The sequence below is a fragment of the Tupaia chinensis genome, unplaced genomic scaffold (genome assembly GCF_000334495.1).
Source record: "Tupaia chinensis unplaced genomic scaffold, TupChi_1.0 Scaffold000438_1, whole genome shotgun sequence".
Classification (NCBI taxonomy): domain Eukaryota; kingdom Metazoa; phylum Chordata; class Mammalia; order Scandentia; family Tupaiidae; genus Tupaia; species Tupaia belangeri.
In genome coordinates, this window is record NW_006159943.1 from 69692 (window position 1) to 87426 (window position 17735).

At 44.0% G+C, this 17735-nt stretch overlaps 1 protein-coding gene and 1 non-coding gene across 2 annotated transcripts in view; both read right to left on the reverse strand.

Annotated features, from left to right (window-relative positions):
• LOC102479328 (GON-4-like protein) overlaps window positions 1-17735 on the reverse strand; it is a gene marked incomplete in the record, with an annotated part of 76557 nt that overhangs the window by 38005 nt on the left and 20817 nt on the right. Inside the window, 5 exon segments of the mRNA XM_027774468.1 lie at window positions 9716-9908; window positions 10904-11074; window positions 11843-11962; window positions 14792-14887; window positions 15554-15604. Of these exon segments, the coding sequence (XP_027630269.1) occupies window positions 9716-9908; window positions 10904-11074; window positions 11843-11962; window positions 14792-14887; window positions 15554-15604 (631 nt within the window).
• Window positions 3505-3639, reverse strand: LOC114009026 (small nucleolar RNA SNORA5). Its single transcript, XR_003550506.1, has one exon. It is a non-coding gene; the product is annotated as a small nucleolar RNA SNORA5 (small nucleolar RNA).

Sequence of the window (17735 nt, forward strand, 5' to 3'; positions counted from 1 at the left end):
AGCACACGTGCCCTATAGCGAAAACCTCTCAAAAAAAAAAAAAATCACATGGGGCACATGTGTGTGCATGCCCAAAATCCTAAGAAGAGAATGGAGGAGAAGGGACTGCAGTGTGGCCAGCCTCTCTTGGGGCTAATTTCTCACTTTCTGTCCCTCTGGCCAGCGCAGAATAAAAATCTTACAGTAAAAATCTCTCCTTAAAAAGAAAAATCTTGGGACCAGCAGATGGCATGGTGGTTAAGGCATTGGACACTCCCACATGGCCGATCATGGGTCAAATCCTAGACCTGGAGGCTTGCTTTTCTTTCTCTCTCATCAAATTAAAATAAATGAATGACTAAATAAAATTTTTAAAAAAAGAAAAATCTTATCTATAGGGCACGTGTACTACACTTGCCAGAGAGAGAGAGACAGAAAGTGAGACATCACCCCAAGAGAGCATGACCACACCTCAATCCCTTCTCCTCCATTCTCCTCTCAGGATTTTGGGCATGCACGCTCATGAGGCCAGGACTCAAACCGCAGTCAACTATGTGGGAATCGAGGAACTTAACCATTTCACCATCTGCTGGTCCCTCCATAATGTTTTAGTTTTTCAAACCAAATGAGCATCTTTTGTCAAAAGTTTTTCAAAAATAGGGACCAGCAGTTAGCATAATGGCTATGTCGCTGGACTCTCACATAGTCGACCACAGTTCATGTCCTGGACCCGGTGGCTTAAAACTCACACCGGGCGCGTGTGCGTGCATGCCCAAGATGCCGGGAGGAGAATGGAGGAGAAGGGATTGTGGTGTGGCCATCCCCCCTGGGGGGTGATTTCTCACTTTCTGTCTCTCTCTGTCTGTCTGGCGAGCGCACACATCCTGTAGCAAAAACTCTCTCCAAAAAAAAAAAAAATTTCAAAAATGAACACACACATATCTTCATTCATAATCATTAGGAAATTTGTACTGATTAACTATAATCTAACTTGATAATTCTTTATTCAACATTTATACTCAGATTATATCTCTGTTGTTTATACATAGCTATTTTGGGACCAGCAAGTGGTATAGTGGTTGCGGTTTCACTCCCACATAGTCGACTATGATTCGAGTCCCAGATCCGGCAGCACGTCAGGCATGTGTATGTACGTGTTAGGAAATTTGTACTGATTAACTATAATCTAACTTGATAATTCTTTATTCAACATTTATACTCAGATTATATCTCTGTTGTTTATACATAGCTATTTTGGGACCAGCAAGTGGTATAGTGGTTGCGGTTTCACTCCCACATAGTCGACTATGATTCGAGTCCCAGATCCGGCAGCACGTCAGGCATGTGTATGTACGTGCCCCAAAATCCCAAGAGAACAGAGGAGAAGGGACTGCAGCAGGGCCATCCCCCTGGTGGGTGACTTCTTGCTTCCTGTCTCTCTGGGCGAGCACACATGCCCTATAACAAAAATCTGAAAAAGAGAAAAAAAAAAAAAATATATATATATATATACAGCTATTTAAGTATCAAGTGTTTTCATCTGTTTGTGGCTTTATCTCACAAGAAAAATTGTTTAGTTCCTGGGAGCTGGCAGGTGGCACAGAGGTTGAGGCACTGGACTGCCACATGGCCGATTGTGGTTTGAATCTCAGACCTGGTGCTTTCTCACTTTCCCTCTCTCTGACTCTCTCAGGTCAAATTTTAAAAATTATTATGATGACTATTGTTTAGTTGCTTGTTTAGTTCCTTAAGAAGAGAATCCTGCAGTCCTAATCTCCATAGCACTTTTTCCTTCAGAGCACTTTTTTTTTTAACTTTATTTCTTCTGTAACCTACAGAAACAGAGAGATCGATAACACCCAACAGGGTGTTGATGCCACAATCCTCCCCAGCCCCAGCCAGCCCTAGATCATGGGGACACTGCATCTTGCTGCTGTCCCACCATCCAGTTTATTTATTTATTTATTTATCTCTCTCTCTCTTTTTTTTTTTGAGAGGTTTTTGCTATAGGGCGCGTGCGCTTGCCAGAAAGACAGAGAGAGACAGAAAGACAGAAAGCGAAAAATCACCCCCCAGGGGGATGGCCACACCGCAATCCCTTCTCCGTTCTCCTCTCTGGATCTTGGGCACGCACACACACGTGCCCAGCGTGAGTTTTAAGTCACCAGGTCCGGGACTTGAACCTAGGTCGACTACATGGGAATCCAGCAACATAACCACTACGCTAACTGCTGTCCCACATCCGGTTTATTTTAAAGTTTAATTATTCCTTCCATGAGAATGAGAGAGACAGACAGACATACAGACAAGACAAGTTCCCCCAGTGAGGTCTTTCCGCCATGATCAACCCAGTCTCAGTCAACCTGGATCACTGGTGCTCATGCCAAGCACATACAGGGAAGTCATGGGACACGAACCCAGGACCTCTCTCTCATGGGTCTAGCTGCACTACTGCTGTGCCAACACCTGGACCCCCAGGGCAGGTCCTTTATAAATACTGCCGAGTGATACAAGTTCTGGGAGGAACCTGAGACATGGGTACTCGTACGGGTTCGGACCCCTTGGGGTGTAACAGTGACAGACAGTTCCTGCCTGTCACACAAATGCGTCAGGCAACATTATTCTCGGAGCACTCCGCTGGCAAACATGCTGAAAAATCTTTTAGGAGGGCTTCTCCTCAATTCTGCTTAGCTTAGTTCCTGGGTTGTGGAATCTGCCCTCAGGGCCTAATTACTCTTTTGAGTAACTAACAATGTCAGCATCTCTCCAGCTGATCTTAAGTTGATGTGTCCTTCCAGTGCTGTCTCTTAATTATTTTCTGCAAATGAGACTCTTGCATACTCTCATGCCACAATCCACTCTCCTCCACCTTTCCTTTTAGAATACTAGGCACTCACTCGCACATACCCAGCATGGACATCAGGCTGCTGGGTCCGAGACTAGAACCTCACAGTCAGTCCTGTGGGGCTTAGCCCCCTTAACCACCATGCCATCGGCTGGCCCAAGACTTACTTTTTTCCTAAGTTTGCTACAGCGCACATGAACTTGCTGAAAAGGAAAGTAAGAAAGCAGCACCCCAAGAAGAAGGTCACACCAAAATCTCTACTGATTCTCTACCCTCTTGGGATTTGCCCTGTATATACACACACACACACACACACACACACACAGTCTTCACATGTTTTCAAGTCCTGGGGTCTGGGACTTGAACACACAATCACTCACGTGGGAGCCAGCTGTCTTTAATAACAGGCATATCAGATGGTCCTAGGAACCTGTGAAAATAGCCGCGTAACGTTACACAAATAGACTAGCACATGGCTCAAGTTTGGTGCTGGGATCCTCTGTGTGACATCTTCCCTTTCCAGGACTCAGTAAATTCCCTTAGGTAGATCTAGGGGACACATCCATCCTGATCCTCGGCCTTATGTGGTTTCTGTTTTTCCCCTAAATGAGGTAGGGACAGGGGGAAAGACTGAGACAGGGAGATAGGCTTCTTTGCCTTGTTTTGTTTTATCTTTTTTACCATGTCCACAGCCAAACTTATCCCCAGACCCCAGAGCATGAAAGCCGGGGCCCATGAGCTGTGGAGCTTGCTGTGGCAGCCATCTGGCCAGCTCCCACCATGGCAGGAATGGGGCTGAATTTGACTAGACTGCAGATGTAGGTGTTTCTCACAGGGTCTCAGCACGTTGCAGTTTCCCACCCCAGCCTCCAAGTGAGCTAGGATCACAGCCATGCAGTGCCATGCCCAGTCTGCTCATGTAGGCCTGGGACCAGAACTCAGGCCTTCCATGTGGCTCTAGCTTCATGCACCGGAGGCCTACAACCTGTGTCAAAGCAACTGGGCCCATGGACTCTTAAATCTGTCCAACAGGCACACCAAAACATACTGATGGCTGGCCCCAAAGCACAGCAGCTAAGGGAGCCGGATCCCACATGGTAGACCGTAGTTCAAATCCCAGCCCTGGCAGCTTAAAAAGCATACTGGCTTATGAGCATATGTACCAAAAATCCTGCCAGGAAGGAAAAATGAAAGAAAAGGGGTTACAGCGTGACCACACCCCATTACGCAGTTCTTTCTCTCTCACTTCCTCTTGCTCACTTCCCTCTAGAAAGCGAAGGCACTCTCTAGCAACCAAAAAAAGTACTGACAGGGCCAGCAAATGGAGTGGTTAAGGTGCTGGCCTTCCACATGGCCGACCAAGGTTAACATCCTGGACTTGCAGGCTTGAAAAGCATGCCAGTGTGTGTGCATGCGAGTCCAAAAAGCCCAGGAGGAAAATGCAGAAGGGACTGCAGTGTGGCCATCCCCCCTGAGGGGTGATTTGTCACTTTCCCTCCCACTGTCTCTCTGTTTCTCCCCGGGGAGTGCACAAACTCTAAGGTAAAAACCTGAAAGTACTGAAAATTCAAAATGAGGCGGCTTTTCACTCTCCTTGCAACCATCGGTCCATTTCTTCAACCAGCTCTTACGAATTCTTCTCTCTCCCACACCAGTAGTTTCCGATCTTCCATTTGATCTCTAGTCCATACTCAGGAGACTCTGACTCAGCAGGTACAGGGTGAGGCCCTATAATCGGCACCCACCGTGATACAGGGTGAGGCCCTGTAATCTGCACCCACCATGAACAGCACCCACAGACATTTATGCTCCACAATTCTGCTTCAAGTTCTAGGAGAAACACTGCCCTACACTCACAAACCTGTCTGGCCTTCTTCCCCAAGAGCTACCTCTCAGTCCTTTGGACCATGGTGATGAAAATGAGGACACCAAAGCATCTGCTACTGTGAGGGCCGTAAGAATCTCACTGACTCCCAGCCTAGGTCAAAGACAAAAAGCAGAGCTTTTAAAAAGTAGTTTGGCTTCCCATAAGACCGATCTGATAAGACATGTTCTTAGATTATTAAGCTGGGTTCTCGTCCTACAAGTATGAGCAAATTGATTCTGTAACGTTGAATGTGACAGTGTGTTTCTCTGACACTAATATTTCACTTCCCACAAAATGGTTAGATGTACGTTTGTCCTTCCGACCCATTTTGCAGAGACTTTGATGCCATAAGCCTTGGAGAGAACTGGCAGAGCTAAGAAGTGTCAGGCCAGCCCATGGCCTAGTGGCTAAGGCAGCCAGATACTATTTGACCAACTGTGCAGTTCAAGTATCAAACCTAGCAGTTTGAGAAATGCCAGGTGTGTGTGTGTGTGTGTGTGTGTGTTTGCCCAAAATCCTGATGGAGAAAGGAAGGAGGGACGGTGGCATGACCACTGCCAATGGGAGGTGCTATCCCTGTCTGTCTCTTTCTGGCAAGCACATGCACCCTCTTGCAAATTTAAAAAAAAGGGGGGGGGCAGTGTCAACAGGGAATGTCAAGATTTACATAAACCCATGAAAATTCATACAAAAAATTTCATGCATGGTGCAAGCTGATGACGTAGTGGTTAAGGCACTGGATCTCACATGGCAGACTCCATGGTTCAAGTCCCAGACCCTGTGGCTTACAAACATGCTAGGTACATGTGTGTGCATGTGTGCCCAGAATGGAGTAGAAGGGACTGCAATGTGGTCATCCCCCCAGAGAGTGTTTCTCACTTTCCCTTTCTGTCTCTCTCCAGCAAGAATACATATCCTATGACAAAAGTCTTAATATCCAATAAAAAAAGTCTAAAAAAAAAAAAAAAAAAAATTATGTATATAGACATGCACATTTTTCTGGGGAAGCTTGCACATTTTTCATCATATTCTCAAATAGATGAATACAGGAAACACCAGAATCGTCTCAGAGAGACTAACTGGATAATACATTGGTTATTGATAATTAATAAACTTCTTCCCTAGTTTGGATGTAAATTTAGCTTAAAACTTCCTATTTTTATCCTTAGATATGGCCAGATTGATAGTGCGGTGGTAACACGATACTCAAGTACTGCTGATCTTTTTTTCTTTTTTCTTTTTTTGGAGAGGTTTTTGCTATAGAGGGCTTGTCCTCGCCAGAAAGACAGAGACAGAAAGTGAGAAATCACTCCCTAGAGGGGATGGCCACGCCCCTATCCCTACTCCTCCATTCCCCTCTCAGGATCTTGGGCATGCACACACACGCACCTGGCATGAGTTTAAAGCCACCGGGTCCGGGACTCGAACCGCAATCAACTACATTTGAGTCCAGTGACAGAGCCATTACACTAACTGCTTGTCCCAAGCACTGCTCATCTTTATGAAGTCCATGGGTTCAGGGATGAGATGGTGACTCAATGGTAAAACACAATGCTCTGTGAGATAGACCCACATGGGAAGGTTTCCAGTTAATGTCCAGAGACCTCCCCAAATATGCTGGCTATATATACATTTATATTTATGATGGATTATGGTATTAGGAACCTATGAGAGGTACTGTATCTCTGTCTCTTTCTCTGTCTCTCTCACTTACGGAATAAATAAATTTTTAAAAGAAGATTACTGCTGGGGCCGGTAGGTGGCATGGTGGTTAAGGTGCTGGACATTCCCACATGGCTGACGAGAGTTTGAGTCTCAGACCTGGTAGCTTGCTGTCTCACTTTCTCTCTCTCTCTGGTCAAATTAAATACAATGAATGACTAAATAATAATTCTTTAAAAAAGAAAAAAAAAGATTGCCGGTTCAGTCTCTGGTCCATCTGTACACACCAGATACACACACCTATGATCCTGACTGACTGGAAAGGCTGGGGAGAACCTGTTTGGGGGGCTTCATTGCCTGTCTCTCTCTCTCCTAAAAGAAACAAACTTTAGAAGATAATAATATACTACTCCAAGTTATAAATTTTTTTGAAAGGAATTACTTATTTATTTCATTCCATTTGTTATTATAATTAGTATTACTATTTTAATTTTACCAGAGAGATACAGAGAAAGGAAAAGTGAGAAAGCAAGCCATCAGGTCTGGGACTGGAGCTGCGATCAGCCATGTGGGAATCGAGCGCTCTTAGCTACCACACCACCTTACATGACTAGCAGATGGCATAATGGTTATGTCACTGGACACTCACAATCGACTACAGTTCAAGTCCCAGGCCTAGTGGCAGCACATGTGCATGCGTGCCCAAAGTCCTGAGAGGAGAATAAAGGAAAAGGATTGCAGCATGGCCATCCCCCTGAAGAGTGATTTCTCACTTTCTGTCTCTCTGGTGAGCACATGCACCCTACAGTGAAAAACCTCTCAAAAAAACTATAAAATTTTTAAAAATAAACACATAAATAATGAAAAGAAATTTGGGCCACTAGGTGGCATGGTGGTTAAGGAGCTCGATTCCCACTTGGCCAAATGTGGTTGGAGCCCAGACCCGGTGGCTTGAAAATCACAACAAATAAATAGATACATCAATAAATAATTATTTTTAAAAGGAAAGACATTTAGTTCATTTTGTTACTTAATAGCACTTCTGTGGGACCAGCAGTTGGTATAATGGCTATGTTGCTGGAATCACATATAGTCAACTGTGGTTTGAGTCCCAGACCTGATGGCGTGTGCATGTGTGCCCAAGATCCCGAGAGGAGACTGGAGACTGGAGAAGGGATTGTGGCATGGCCATCCCCCCCGGAGGGTGATTTCTCAATTCCTGTCTCTCTCTGCCTTCCTGGTGAGCGCACGTTCCCTATGGCAAAAACCTCTCCAAAAAAAAAAATAGTACTTCTGCTATAGAGGATGGGTAGAAAAGAAGAAAACTGCTAATATTCACACCAATTTCTTTTTTTGTTGTTGTTTTAAGGAATTATTTTATTTAACTTTATTTACTTATTTTTTAATTTGACCAGACAGGGACAGACCGAGAGAAAAAGAGACAAGGTAAGAAAGCAAGTCTCCAGGTCCAGGACTTAAATCGCAGTTAGCCATATGAAAGTCCAGCACCCCCAACCACCACGCCACCTGCCGGCCACAAACCAAAATTTTGCTTGTTTCTTTTCTCTCTCTTCTAATGCTTGAGAAAAGTTCTAAATTTAAATTTAGGGTCACAATTAAATTCTTCCCATCCCCACATTAGTGTAGAAAACTAAAAGGAAATTAACAGCACATTTGAAAATGATCAAGAGATATATATCAAAATATTATCAGTATCATGAAGCTGTCACGTGTCATTGTGTCTTTACACAATTTTTTTTTAATACCTAGCATTTATTACTGTTATAGACAAAAAAAAAGAAAACTCTGGGAAGGATAGATACATCCTGCAGAACCCACCATACTTATTAGTTCGTCACACCCACCCATCTGCCTCCTTCCCTCCGGGTCACTGTTTTCAAAATCTTCCAAAGGTCCAGATTGATTACCATCTATTTCATGGAGGTATCTCTGGTCCTACTAAACAGAAATTCTTTCCCTCTTCTAAAACCTTACAACTATTGATGTCACTTTTGTGGCATATCTGAATTTATTCAACAACTCCATTCATCTAAAATAACGCAACGCAGCCATGATGGTGCGGATGGTGAGGAGCTGCTGCACCATGCTGGGGCCGTACCGACAGGCCCTGGTTCAGATCCAAGTGGACCCAAGCACACCAGGTGGACCCATAATCCTAGCTGGCTAGAGGACTCGGGGTGGAGGGATTACAGCAGACGAGGTCCTATCAGGGTGCTGGCTGGTCTCTGTCACTCAGGAAATTAATTAATTATTTCAATTAAAAGTTAGAGTCTCAGGCTAGCCACATGGCCAACTGCATAGTTCGAGTCTGGGATCCAGTGGCTTAAGAAACTCACTAACCACATGTACATGCACACCCAAAATCTCATATGAAGAGATTGGGGAGAAGGGGCTGTGGTAAGACCATTACACATGGTGGGGGGAGGTTGCTTTCTTTCCCTTTCTCTCTCCCTGCCTTCCCTCTGTTTTCCTACAGAGTACACAAGCCCTCTAGCAAATTGAAAAAATAAAAAAGGTAAGTCTCACTATGTGTGGTGACGGGGCTGCATACCAAATGGTGGACGATGAGATTCGAGTCCTGGACCTGGTAGCAAACACAATGGGCAGATGTGTGCCAGGCATGAGTGCATGCACGCCCAAAATCCTGGGAGGAGAAGGGGCAAAGGCTTGGCGTGGGAGATGCTTTCTCACTTTTCCCTCTCTCTCTCGTCTCTTCCTGGCAAATTCAAGTACTCTATAGTAAAAAAAAAAAGTGTCTCACTATATTCAGCTTTTAGGGTGGGCCAGAAATTGAACCTGGGCCTCTCATGGGGCCTCAACCTCCTGAGTAGCAGTGTCTATTAGTTCACTCTACTGTAGCTGGGCCTCCAAATAGATTTTTAACTGAAAAGAAGAGAGAAGACAAGGAAAAAAAATGTTTTTAATTAACTACTAATTTAAGGTCACTTATTAATTAAATATAAATTAAATTCCATTAAACCAAAATACTCCACTTTTTTTTTTTTTTTTTTTTTTTAATTTGTTATGGGGTACATGTGGAGAAAGACAGAGACAGAGGGGACACACTCCTGGGGTGGGAGTGGGCATGGCCACACTGCAATCCCTTCTTCTCCATTCTTCCACTGGGACTTCGGGCACACATGCATATGCGTCTGCAGTGTTTTTCAATCTGTTGGGTCCAGGGTTCAAATCACGCAGCTGGCCATGTGGGATCCAGCTGCTTGAACCAGCAGCCCACTGGCTGAACCAATATACCCCATTCTCTAAGCTTCAAGTTAATAAAAACTTTACCACAGAAGTAATGGAGAGGAGAGATACTAAATGCAAACAAAATCACTTACCCTCATTCCCCACATCATCGTTCATGAGTCCCCCCAGCCACGCCTTCCAGTCCTCATCGTCCGCTGTATTCGGGTCATACATATCTGGAGTGATGTCTGGGGCACGGAGCTCTGCCTCCAGCTGGCCCAGGGGCACATCTTTCAAGGGCATCTTAGAACGGGTTCGGAAGGCAATTAAACTGTCATCCATGGGCTAGCCAGTGGAGAAAGAAAAGCAGGTCAGTGAGTGGAAAACACTTCTCACTTCTCCCAATCTCACCTTCTCTGTGCGTCTCAGTTTTAGCTTAACTCATAAAATCTCCCCTCTATATAATGTTGCCTTATTAGTGTTTGTCTGAGAAACTTTAAGAAGACATCAGTTTGAAACCAACATTTTATGAACATGTATAACAGTTTTAATAAGATATAATCCACATCCTATACAAAATTTTATCATCATCAGAAAATCTACCACTTCGAAGTATAACTGAGTGGACTGTAGTATATTCGCTGACTAATATGACCATCACAGCTGTCCAATTCCAAAACATTTCAGTGCCCCCAAATAAATCCATACAATGAGCATCATTCTCTTCCCCCTTTCTTTGAAGTCCCTGTTAACCTCTAATCTACTGTCTGTCTGTGTGGATTTTTCTGCTGGATATTTCATACAGACAGGATCATACAACATGAAGACTGCTTTCACTTAGTACCAGAGTTCGTTCTTGTTACACCATGTGTCATCATCACCTTTGAATGCCAATAACACTCCACTGTACGGATAGATCACATTCTGTTTACCTGTTTATCAATGAACATTTGCGTTATTTCCACCTTATGGGCATTAAGAAAAAAATGCTACTCTATTGGGCCCAGCAGGTGGAATGGAGGTTAAGGCACTGGTTCCCCCATGCAGGCTACTTGGTTCAAGTCCCAGACGCGGAGGCTTAGAAATCACATCAGGCATGTGTGCATGCATGTGTGCCCAAGATCCCGAGAGTAAAAGGGAGTAGAAGGTATTGCAGTGTGGCCATTCCCCCGAGGATGCTTTTTTCCTCTCCTTCTCTGTTTCTGTCTCTCCCTACTGAGCATACACGCCCTCTTGAAAAAAAAATTTTGAGAATTTAGTATCTTTCCCTTTCTCTTCTCAACTGAGCAACAACTAAATTATTCTATTTCATTTTCTCAGTGACTTGGAATTACATTTACCTGGAAAGAATCCAGACAGACTGGACTGGAAGCAAGCTCCTCATCCACTGCGTGCAATTTCTCCATGAAAGTACTGTCCTTGGTCTGTTTTGGCTTTGGAGGGGGCGGGGGCCCCATGGGAACCACCTCAGCACTGATGTGCCTGATGGCAGGTGTGGCAACTTTCTCAGCCTGATGAAAGAGAAAAACTGCATTCAAAAAGAAAAAAAAAGGAGGGAGGGGAGAAAAGGAGGACAAAGGAAAAGAGGGGAAGAAAGAGACTGACCTTCCATATGCCACTGACCTTTTTCCTCTCATCTAGGTACAGATATGTTAAAAACGAAGTCACAGGGACCAGCAGTTACCATAATGGCTATGTCACTGGACTCCCATGTAGTTGACCATGGTTCGAGTCCCGGACCCAGTGGCTTAAAACTCATGCCAGGCACGTGTGCGTGTGTGCCCAAGATCCCGAGAGAATGGAGGAGAAGGGATTGTGGCGTGGCCATCCTCCCTGGGGGGTGATTTCTCGCTTTCTGTCTCTCTGTCTCTCTCTGTCTGTCTGGCGAGCGCATGCGCCCTATAGCAAAAACCTCTCCAAAACAAACAAACAAACAAACAAAAAAACGAAATCACTCTCCAGTATATGGCTCTAACTGGTTTTCACCCTACATCCACTGACAGCAAATGACTGCTACTTAGGTTAACAAAAAGCAGGAAATCCAAATATGGGCACGAGAGAAAAAGGTAAGAGAAATGAATTAAACACTGCTACTTGTACATTTTTCACCCCTTAATGAGAACATAAGAAAAGTGCTTTCCCTATCACTAAGTTCCTGTCTTAACTATTCTTAGCATTGACTTAAGGGACTTTGAAAGAGGATGACAGCCCAGAATCACCGTACTTACGCAGTGACACGGCCAGGTCCAACGCATCAATTCTGTGCAATGCGGACTCACCTCCGATAACGTGCTGCTCTCCTCATCTGTTTCAGCCATCTCGGAAGACTGCCTCAGCCTGGATCTCTTTGCCCCGCGTGGAGATGAAGCTGTGCTTTCCACATCACTTTCCAGCACGCTCTACAAAACAGGTCCAGTTCTCCCTCACACGTACGCCCCACCCCCTTCCACGGGGTTTTACATATCTCACAAGGATGCATCACAAAATGCCTATCCCAGGACCAGCAGTTAGCATAATGGCTGTGTCGCTGGACTCCCACGTAGTCGACCGCGGTTCGCATCCCGGACCCGGTGACTTAAAACTCACACCGGGCGCGTGTGCGTGCGTGCCCGCCCAAGATCCCGAGAGGAGAATGGAGGAGAAGGGATTGCGGTGTGGCCATCCCCCCTGGGAGGGTGATTTCTCGCTTTCTGTCTCTCTGTCTCTCTCTGTCTGTCTGGCAAGCGCACGTGCCCTATAGCAAAAACCTCTCCAAAAAAAAAAAAAGTGCCTATCCCAAAACTAGTCGGAATAAGAAAACAACTTAAATATAAGTTTAGTATCTTAAAGGTTGGAACAAGGATCAGATCATTATCCTCATCTGAATTATAAACTGGTGTAAGGTGTAAATCACAGGTTTAAAATCACTTTACAGCCCCTCAGGTGGTGTGGTGGTTGAGGCGCCAGACTCCCACCACTATAGTGGCTGACTGCAGTTCAAGTCCTGGACCTAGAGGGTAGCTTTCTCTCTTTCTCTGTCTCTTGCTCTCTTGTAAGTCCATGTGCCCCAAAGCAAATTAAAAACAATAACAATAAATAAAATCAAATAATTCTTTTTAAAAAATTAAAAAGTCAAAAATAAAATCAAATCACTTTACAAACAGCCAAAGAGCGTATTAACACAGCAATGAAAACGAACAAACTGGACCAGCTGGTGGCCTGGTGGCTAAAGCATCTGGAGGCCACATGGCTGACCCCTGGTTTAAGTCATGGGCCTAGTGGTTTAAAAAATATGCCAGGCACGTGTGCATACATGTGTAAAATCCTGAAAGGAGAGAGAAATGGAAAAGGGACTGTGTGCTTTCTCACTTTTTCCCTCTGTGTGTGTGTCTCTGTGGCAAACACACACAATTTTTTTTAAGTTATTTTTTTAAAGAGAAAGTAAGCTGACAGGTCTAGGACTCAAACCATGGTCAGCCATGTGGGAGTCCAGCGCCCTTCACCACCACACCACCTGCTGCCCCCCACACACAAGTTTTTAAAAAAAGAAAGAAAATGAGCAAACTATGGCTTTAAGCGACTCTAAGTGAATCTCTAATGCATAATGTTGAACAACAAAACAGAAACCAAAGGGGACCAGCAGATGGCATAATGGTTGTTCCTGAACTCCCAAGTGGTCAGCTGCGGTTCAAGTCCTGGACCCTGTGGCTTAAGCTCATGCTGGGTGCATGTGCGCTCAAAATTCCCAGAGGAGAACAGAGGAGAAGGCCACGCCCCCTGGGGTATGCGTTCTTATTTTCTGTTTCTCTGGAGAGCACACGTGCCCTATGGCAAAAATCTCTCTTTTAAAAAAACAAAAAAAAAAGCGAAGAACAAAAGAACATACATACGCGAGTCCACTGTATGAAGTTCAGCACAGTAAAACTGAACTATAATATGCAGCAATGCCTACTTAGGTGATCCAACTATAAAGAAAAGCAATGGAGAGCCAGCTGTGGTAGTGCGACCCTGAGGACACACAGGAAGGCTCCGGGTTCACTTCCTGAGGCCTCCCTGTAGTGCACACATCTGTTCCTTGCTGCATGAGGCTGGGGGGTATCACGGCATGAAGACCATGTCGGGATGCCGCCCTCCCGCCTTCTCCATCTCTCATAGAAAATATAAACAAAATTTTTTAAAACCAAGAAAATAATTACCAAAAAGTAAGAACAGGGATCATCCTTAGGAGGAGGGAGGTGACGGATATCGGAAAGGACATACAGGGTGTATCCTGATAATGTTACTACGGCTAGACTTTGGAGAGAGGATTCACGTTATTTAAGCAGTACATTTTCTAATCTATGCACATTTCTGAGTTCTGTGTATATGTGTTACATTTCACAAGCGTTAAAATGAGTTAAAAATTTAAAGGAGCAGGGCAAGCAGGTGGTGTGGTGGTTAAGGGCGCTGGACTCCCAGATGGCAGACTGCGGCTTGAGTCCAGACCTGGTGGCTTGCTTTCTCATTTTCTTTCTCTCTCTCTGCCCCTCTCTCTCTTTCTCACTCTGTCCCTCTGACCAAATTAAATGAATAAATGGGGCCAGCAGGTGGCATGGTGGTTAAGGGCATTGGACTCCCACATGGTCGACTGTGGTTCAAGTCCTGGACCTGATAGCTTGATTTCTCACTTCATCACTTTCTCTCCCCCTGCCCCGCTCCAGTCAAACTAAAACAAATAAATAAAGTTAAATAAAATAATTTTTTAAATAAATGAATAAATAAATAAATAAGTTCAATAAAATAATTCTTTCAAAAAAATTATATGAGGAGGAACCAGCAAATGGCATAGCGGTTATGTCACTGAACTACAATACAACCAACCGCAGTTCAAGTCCCGGACCCAATGGCTAGAAAATCACGCTGGATGCATGTGCGTGCATGCCCAAAAACCTGACTGAAAAATGGAGGAGAAGGAATCACAACGTGGCTATGACCCAGAGGGGTGATTTCTCACTCTCCCTCTGTCTCTCTCTCTCACTCACTCTCTCTGTACACATACCCTTAGGCAAAAACCTCTAAAATAAATTAACTAAAAAAAAAAATGTTTTAATTAAAGGAGCAAGAACAGAAAAACACTTCACAAGGAAGAACAGTAGAAAAAGAACTGAAGAACCCCGTTCACTCCTCTCTACAGAACGGCTGACATTACTAAGGAAGCCAAGTACTCCCTGCCTTACAGAGCCAAATCTTCTCTGTTACCAGTCACTCACCTCTTCAGCAGTCTCATCTTCTTCTTCATCATCTGGCTGATATTCTTCATCTGAGGAATCATCTTCTTCGAGCTGGATATCCACAAACTGAGGCGGCTATATTAGCACAATTAGAAAGAAATGGAGTAAAGGGAAACACAAATCATACGTACGAGGGAACTTCAAAAAGTCTGCAATAATAGAATTAAAGTAGGAGCTCATTTTGGTGCAAAACCAAAAAATACTGAAATCTATTTCCACGAACATTTTCCACTTTCCATGAACATTTTCAAGATTTCTTTTATTTGGAAAATAAGGGGAAGAAAGCTGGGTAGGAAAAAACCCTAAGTACGGAATATGCAACTAAAGCAAGAAACATATGACAGGGGCTACTGCGGACATGAGATGCAAGCCTAAGAGTAATAGAATAGAAAAAAAAACAAGCTGGAATTAAATCAAAAAGGTAAGTTAAAAAAAAAGCTAACAAACAGAAAGGAAGTACAATTCTTAGGTTTTAAAACTTTCTGGAAAAAGGGGGACCAGCAGGTGATGTGGTGGTTAAGGCGCTGGACACTCCCACATGGCTGACCATGGTTCAAGTCCTGGACTTGACGGCTTGCTTTCTCGCTTTCTCTCTCTCTCTCTCTCTCTCTCTCTCTCTCTCTCTCTCTGTATCTCTGGTCAAATTAAAATAAATGAATAAATAAAATTAAATAAATAATTATTGTTTTTTAAAAAAAACTTTCTGGAAAAAGATGAACAATTTACCTCTTCCAAGTTTACCTTAATTTCATTGGCCTTCTTAATTGGTGAAATATTCCAAGTTGGAATTACCTACCAAGAAAGAATATAAATAATTAATCTGTCTCAGCTGAAAGAGCTCCATTTCTGCCTCCTCTTTACTGTGACAGAGCTGTCTATCGCACGAGTAGCCACAGAGACCTCGAGGCACAGATGATTCCTGAGGCTGTATTCTCAAGTACTTGTCACAGCTTCACAGAGGAAAAAGAAGACTATTTCTGTCACTTTGCCCCAAACCTGGTAAGACTCCATTTTATCTATAAAACAGAAAAGAATGTCTATCTTGCCTATTTCATATCACAGTTCAGGTTCACATGGAACAAGAGAGGTGAAAACTACTGAGCTGTCGGAAAAGCCATTTTAGCACAGAAAAATACATCATGACTTTTAGGACGACCTGATATTCGGAAACCATAAAACCGTGTAAATCTCAGACATATGCTACAGTAGCCTGGTGCCACCTGCATTTCTTTTCATTGATTACATAAATCTGCCATAAATATGCTTCCAAAGAGTCAGACATGAATAGCTCTTGGGGATGAACTCAGCGGTGAAGTGTGATGTTGTGCTTCTTTTCAAATAGTGCAAGAAGAAACAACAGAAATACTAAGAGAGCTACAAAACAAATGTGGCAAATGTGTCTCTTTGAATACAGACCCATTGCAATGTTCCTTCAGCTTTTGTGTTTGAAAATTCTCATGATAAAGTTGGGGAAAACTTTTTGGTTTTATTTTGGTGAGGTTTTTGTAACAGGGCACATGCGCTCACCAGAAAGACAGAGACAGACAGACAGAAAGCGAGAAATCACCCCACGGGGGACGGCCAAGCCGCAATCCCTTCTCCTCCATTCTCCTCTCGGGATCTTGGGCACCCAGGCACACACACCTGGCATGAGTTTAAGCTGGCTCCTGTAACCACTAGGCTATGGGGCCAGGCTCCTACAGTCTCTGGAACACTGAAGGGATAATCCAACTTTAATGTGTACTAATTAAATCACATCTGGTTGAACTCTGCGCACACTTTAAAAAGGATATGACTGGGACCAGTAGATGGCGTAATGGTTATGTCGCTGGACTCTCACATTGACTAAGGTTAGAGTTCAGGACCCAGTGGCTTAAAAACTCACACTGGGCGCATGTACCTGTGTGCCCAAAAATCCTGAGAGGAGAATGGAGGCGAAGCGATTGCAGCATGGCCATCCTCCTTGGGGAGTGATTTCTTGATTTCTGTTTGTCTCTCTGGAGAGTGCATGTGCCCCATAGCAAAAATCTCTCTCAAAAAAGAAAGGATAGGTATAAACCAGACCCATGTAGAAAAAGATTCATGAGGTTACTCTAGAAGCCTAAATACATGAAAAAATTTTAAGAAATGGGGTGGTATTTATCAAGAAAAGAATGTAAAGACAAGATACACATGGGATCAGCAGGTAGTGTAGTGGTTATGTCACTGAACTCCCACAAGGCCAACCACGGTTTGAAAATCACGCCAGGCACAAGTGCATGTGTGCCTAAGATCCCAAGAGGAGAACGGAGAAGGGATTGCGGCGTGGCCATCCCCTAGAGGGGTGATTTCTCACTTTCCATCTCACTGTCTCTGTCTCTCTCTCCAGTGAACACATGCATCCTAAAGCACCACATGAAAGGAGAACAGACCTCTCTCTTCTGTAGAGCTCCAAGAAACAGAACCAAGACAAACATATAAAAATTATAATGATAGAGGACCAGCAGGTGGCGTGGTGGTTAAGGCGCTGTACAGTTCCACAGGACCGACCACAGTTCGAGTCCTGGACCTGGTGGCTTGCTTTCTCACTTTCTCTCTCTCTCTCTCTCTGTCTCTTTTTCTGTCTCTCTCTGGTCAAATTAAAATAAATGAATAAATACATTTTTAATTTTTTTTTAAACTATAATGATAAAACTATAATGCAGTGGGGCTGGCAGGTAGCATGGTGCTTAAGGCGCTGGGCTCCCACATGAATGACTGTAGTTCAAGTCCCGGATCTGGCGGCTTGCTTTCTCACTCTACCTTTCTCTCTCTCTGGTCAGATTAGAAATTAAATAATTAACTCAAAAAAATACACTGTAATACAGTGGGACCAGTAGTTGGCATAATGGCTATGTCGCTGGACTCCCATGTAGTCGACTGCAGTTCGAGACCCGGACCTGGC